At 38.8% G+C, this 5,516-nt stretch overlaps 1 protein-coding gene across 1 annotated transcript in view; it reads left to right on the top strand.

The window, feature by feature from the left end:
* Positions 1 to 5,516, top strand: part of dennd3a (DENN/MADD domain containing 3a) — a gene marked incomplete in the record, with an annotated part of 21,904 nt that overhangs the window by 13,487 nt on the left and 2,901 nt on the right. Inside the window, 7 exon segments of the mRNA XM_014009271.1 lie at positions 401 to 480; positions 699 to 878; positions 961 to 1,131; positions 1,758 to 1,887; positions 2,096 to 2,203; positions 4,212 to 4,309; positions 5,258 to 5,412. Of these exon segments, the coding sequence (XP_013864725.1) occupies positions 401 to 480; positions 699 to 878; positions 961 to 1,131; positions 1,758 to 1,887; positions 2,096 to 2,203; positions 4,212 to 4,309; positions 5,258 to 5,412 (922 nt within the window).

Raw genomic sequence — 5,516 nt, 5'->3', positions numbered from 1 at the left:
TATATATATATATAACCAGTGTCTGTCAGAAGAAAGATTAGATTGAGAGCTTATCTTTTCTTCCACGTTAGGTTGTTGGAAAATATTATTTTCCGTTCTGATGGCTTTAATGACCAACAAAGTTTTTCTTTCCATTTGCAGCCTGTGCTGAAGGAAGAGATATGAACTGATGCCAGGGTTAATCTATTTTGTTCGTTTTTGTTATCAAGTAAAAAAGAAACAAAAAAACATTTTGATGGTCCTTTGTGTAACAATGGTTATTATCTGTTAAAACAAGGTGCTGGTTCAAGATACACGTGTGGTTGTGTGAGGCCGAGTTGTTCAAACAAGACTCAAGAGCAGCACGAGGTATTTGAAAACTGGAAATAATATATATTTTGTGACTTTGTGTTTGTCGCAGGCCATCAGAAGCAGGTTGGTCCAGATTTATTCCGAGTGTTTTACACCATTTGGAAAGAGACGGAGGCCGAGGCTCAGGAGGTTTGTACTGCAACGTTCAAATCTAGTATTTTAACATAAAATAAAAATAATAACTTTTTTAAATATATCTATAATAAATGATGACCATGGTGAGCTTTTAAACCACTGCGTTTTGTTTTGTTTTTCACTTAGCATCATTAAAAATATAGCTGACATGTATTTGGCTCAGCGTGTAATAAATCCAATGAAATAACTTCATTTTTTTTTGTTTATTTCAGGTCAGTCTGCCAGCTTTGGTGCTGGAGAACATCGATGCAAGCGAGTGCGTCTTTAAGCTTTCCTCTTCAGTGAAAACCAGCCGTGGCGTGGGGAAGATCGCCATGACGCAACGGCGGCTTTTCCTGCTGACAGACGGGAGACCGGGATACGTAGAGGTGGCACATTACCGAGATTTAGAGGTGAGAGGGGAAAACCACGAACAAACAAGTACCAATCAGATAGAATAAAACATATTCGAGCGACCCTCGTGTTTCCTTGCAGGAGGTGAAGGTATCGTCTGCTCCTTTGCTGCTTCTGCGAATTCCCAGCTTGAAGCTTCGCGTTCGAGGCAGAAAGGAGGCGTTCGAGGCAAACTTGAAAACGGAGACTGAGCTCTGGCACCTGATGGTCAAAGAAATGTGGGCTGGCCGAATCATCGCAGACCAGCACAAGGTAAAACTGCGATTGAGGAACAGGGGGCGTGTGCAGGGGGGGGTAAGAGTGAACGCAGGAAAAATGGGAATAAAAGGATAAAACTCATWCAGTGATTTATTTGCCTTTTTGACCTTGTTTTTATCTGCGTTTGTGCATTCCTGTCTGTGAACTTAAGTGAACTCTGTGGGTGTGGCTGAAGTTCCTCGAAGCATAAATAATCAAAAATGTGCTCGCTTGAGCAAAAACAGATGGTTTCCTTTGTGAAACCAGAAGATGTTACAATAATTCCTCTGTTACACTTATTGCGCCCCACTTTTTACCCTCTTTAATACAGTTTTAATTTGTCTTTCAGTTCCTCTTACGATGTTTGCACTGACAAAATTATWTTATAAATATTATAAAATATATTATATAATATTTGCACAAGCACTGATTTTAAAAATATTTCACCCTTTATTAAAAAGCCTGATTATATTAAGCTTTTGACACACCTATTAGTGTCTCCGAAGTTTTATTTCTAACCATGTAGTTAATTTTAACATTTAGCTAAATTATTTGAGTAATTTTCACACCTAAAGTGCAATAAATGTGTGTTTCAGCAAGTTATTTTTATTTTTCATGAACTGATCCGTCRTTCTCTTCAGGATCCGCAGTACATGCAGCAGGCTCTGACCAACGCCTTGCTCATGGATGCGGTYGTGGGCTGCCTTCAGAGCAGTAAGGCCATCTATGCTGCTTCAAAGCTGGCTCAGTTTGACCGCATCAAGATGGAAGGTAGAGAGTCGCTCGTGAAGATGATCTTGTCTGATGTAAAATATGTTTAAAGCTCAATTTTTGAAAAASAATCAGTGGGATTTCTCTGTACCTGCAAAATTGGGGGGAAATCCGTGTMATTTACAGACAATCCATACGACTTGTATGTTTTTCTTTATTTCCACGGTCTTTATGTTAAAGGTTAATTACTTCTCTTTTATGTTTCAAGTTCCGATGATGATTCCCAAAACAACTGCAGAGACGCTGAAGCATAAAATAAATCTTTCTGTGGAACTGGCTGCACCTCAGGCTGTGGATGCCCTTTTGTACACACCAGGTACACACGTAAACACACACACTACACATAGGGGTTTTCCCTTGTGTGGATCAGGCAAAATGTCAAAACAAGGGTTTCCTAATGTCCCAAAAATGTCCACACAAAGATGGCAAGACGTGCGCATACACACGTTTTGTTCTTCTATCCTCACATTGACTTCCACTCATTTACAGACCCCTTCCTTTAATCTAAACTCAATTTAGTCCCAACTCTAACCCCTGACCCACCAACGGTATTTCCCCTGATGGGGACTGAGCTTTTGTCYCCAAAAGKAATAGTGGGTTCTTACAAGGCTGTGCAAGAAAAATGGCCCCAAATCGTCCCCACCGTGCGCACTAACAATACTCCTGAATRAGTCCAGTAACCGAGCCAAATGTCCTCCATCCTTCTCACCACCCTGACAGCAGGTGTCTGGTTTCTCTACTCTGATTGGTCGGTGAGGGAGTCGTTGAAGAAGCAGAGCAGAGTTTCAGAGTTTGCTGCTAACCCTCCTCACATCGTCCAGTAACAGAAAAAATCAAAACATCGGGCGGCTCTGAAAACGTTACTTCCTCTTCTCTCTTCTATTTTTACCGGAAGGTGGAAGGGATTTGGAAATGCGCTGAGAAGGAAACATCCTCTCAAGATGATGTAAGAAGTCATAAATGGGAAGTTTATCACGTCAGTGGAAGCTGTGAAATCTCGAATGAGAGCTCATTGTCACCTAAAGTATTCACTCATGTCAGTAATATAAGCTGTGAGTTTTAGGGAAAACAATCATTCATTGTTGTGAAATTGTAAATCAAAAAACACTACAGTTAAATGTCCATCCAACCAAGTTTTGAAATCTTATATCCAGCCAAAAAAAGTCATTTTGATCTTGTTTTGAGACTGATTTACTAAACAAGAACTGAATGTGTAAGATTATTTCATGTTAGCCTGAAAATTTGACTCAAATTAAGTCAAAAAATTTCTGCCAATGGAGTAAGAAAATTTTACTTGGTAAGATTCTTGAAATACTTGATTTGACTCAATTTTTTCTAATTTCAAGAATCTTACCAAGTAAAATTTTCTTACTCCACTGGCAGACAATTTTGACTTAATTCGGGTCAAATTTTCAAGCTAACAGGACAAATAATCTTACACATTCTGAAAACAAGATTATTATTCTTACACAATCAGTTCTTGTTTAGGAAATCAGTCTCAAAACRAGATCAAAAAGACTTTTTGGCTGATATAAGATTTTAAACCTTGGTTAGATGGACAGTTTTACAGCGTGATCTCCTGCAGCTGAAATTTTACCGTTTTAAACCTTTTATGTTCAACTTTTTATACCTGACTAATCTGACTAGAACCATGTTTTCAAACCTCCCCGAGTCTTCAGAGTTGCTGAATTCTACCGTTGTCTTTGTTTTTTGTACTGGTGGCAACATGGTCCGCACAGTTCTTCTGTAGTAGTTTTCTCTTTGGGTTTACTGTTGCAGGAAAGAACACGGCCATTCATGCCCCTCCCTCGCTGCCCAGTTCTGGCTCAAACACCCTTTCTGGTTTGAATGTAGGTCACAGAATTGCATTTCTGGCACAGAACCAGCTCTCTCCCACCTCCTCTTTATTTATTTCACCACCACTCCCTCCTTTCTGCCTTCTCACTTTTTTATTTTAACTTACTGCTCGAGCTCTAACATACAGGATGCAACCTCCTCTTTTTTTCCCCCCCACCAGCACTGTTTTTATACACAGTAACTGTGAAAATGTTGGAGGAAACCTGACATTTTAGCCTGGGTGGAGTCCGAAAAATGTCGTTGAGTGCTCGACTGTGAAGTTTTTATTTAAACTGTTGGATCGTTCTTGTTGATTTTACATCAAAAAGCACAAGTTGATTTTTACAGATCGCATAAAATTACTAACTTCCTAATGTAATATAATATTTGTGTATCTTGTAAATATCTTGATTTATTTGTAACATTTGAATCTGTGCTGAGAAAAGTTAAAGTATAATCGACTAAGTGTGTGTTTGTGTGTGTTTCAGGTCAGTTATGGGTGTCTGTGAGCGGAGGAAAGGTGATGGTGTTTGATGCCTCCAGCTGGTCCCTCATAAACACCTGTCAAGTTGGGAATGCACGAGTGGTAAGAAACGGTATAAACTACAAACAGAGATGCACAGCAGGAACAAATAAGTCATTTTTATACCTGACAGAATTTAAAATAGTGATTTATCGAATGATTTGTGATTAGAAAAGCTAGAATGAGGTCACTTAAATTCACGAAAACAAGCTGAGCTTCGATGTAATTCTCACACAAAAGTATTTTTTATGAGTAACTATATAAGTCACCTTTTGTCTCGGCAAACACCCTCCACGTTTCTGCACTTTTCTTCCTGGAGGAAAATTACTGCAAYGCTTTGAGTTGTCTAAATCACTGGCAGTCTCATGAATCATGTATACTTTATTTTTCATATTTAGCAAAAAAAGCGATGGAAAACTATTTCTTGTGTGCATAGTTTTAAGTCGTAAAGTAAATGTGTGTAAAAACAGTGACAGAAATCTTTGTTTTGTCGGAACACTTTCTGCCACCCAGTGGATACTTTGGGTATTGCTTTGTAGAGCGTATCTTATTAATTAAATTATATTTATGTGTGTTAGTACAACCCAAAATGCTGATTCTTAAGGTCAGTAAATCAAAAATTTATTTGTAGCAACATCATTTTTTAATAGTCTGTGGTTATTTTCTTTATTACAGTTTTAAATATATGCTAAAACATTTAATSTCATAAGCTAGATTGTCTATTTATTTCTAGATTTGTAACCAAAACTTTCTGTTTATTTTTGACTTATTTATTTTATTAATATCTTGATGGTCTGCTGTGGTTTAATTCTGCTGACACAAGGAGCATCAGGTTTCAGGAAATCTGTTGTGCATTTATTGTTTTCTGTCAAAAGATGTTTTCAAACAAGACCTCCTTTTAACGCTCAGCCTGTTTTATTCATCTAAAAATGCTGTTTTAACTTTGAGTCCTGAACCAGTTATGTTCTCTTATTGGTCACAAAGCCTCCTGATGAGTGTCTCTGTTTGCAGAACTGCATCCTGGGAGTTGACAAGGACCAGGTCTGGATTGGCTCTGAGGACTGCGTCATTTACATCATCAGCGTGTTGTCCATGATCTGCAACAGACAGCTGACAGAGCACAGGGCAGAGGTCACCGGACTCGCCCTCGACACCGACAAGTACAGGTAACACACACACACACACACACACGCACGCACGCACGCACACACACACACACACACACACACACACACACACACACACACACACACACACACACACACACACA

This window comes from Austrofundulus limnaeus, unplaced genomic scaffold, assembly GCF_001266775.1.
Source record: "Austrofundulus limnaeus strain Quisiro unplaced genomic scaffold, Austrofundulus_limnaeus-1.0 Scaffold56, whole genome shotgun sequence".
Taxonomy (NCBI): domain Eukaryota; kingdom Metazoa; phylum Chordata; class Actinopteri; order Cyprinodontiformes; family Rivulidae; genus Austrofundulus; species Austrofundulus limnaeus.
The sequence above is the reverse complement of the archived record's forward strand: the minus strand, read 5'-3'. Positions and strand labels throughout refer to the sequence as shown.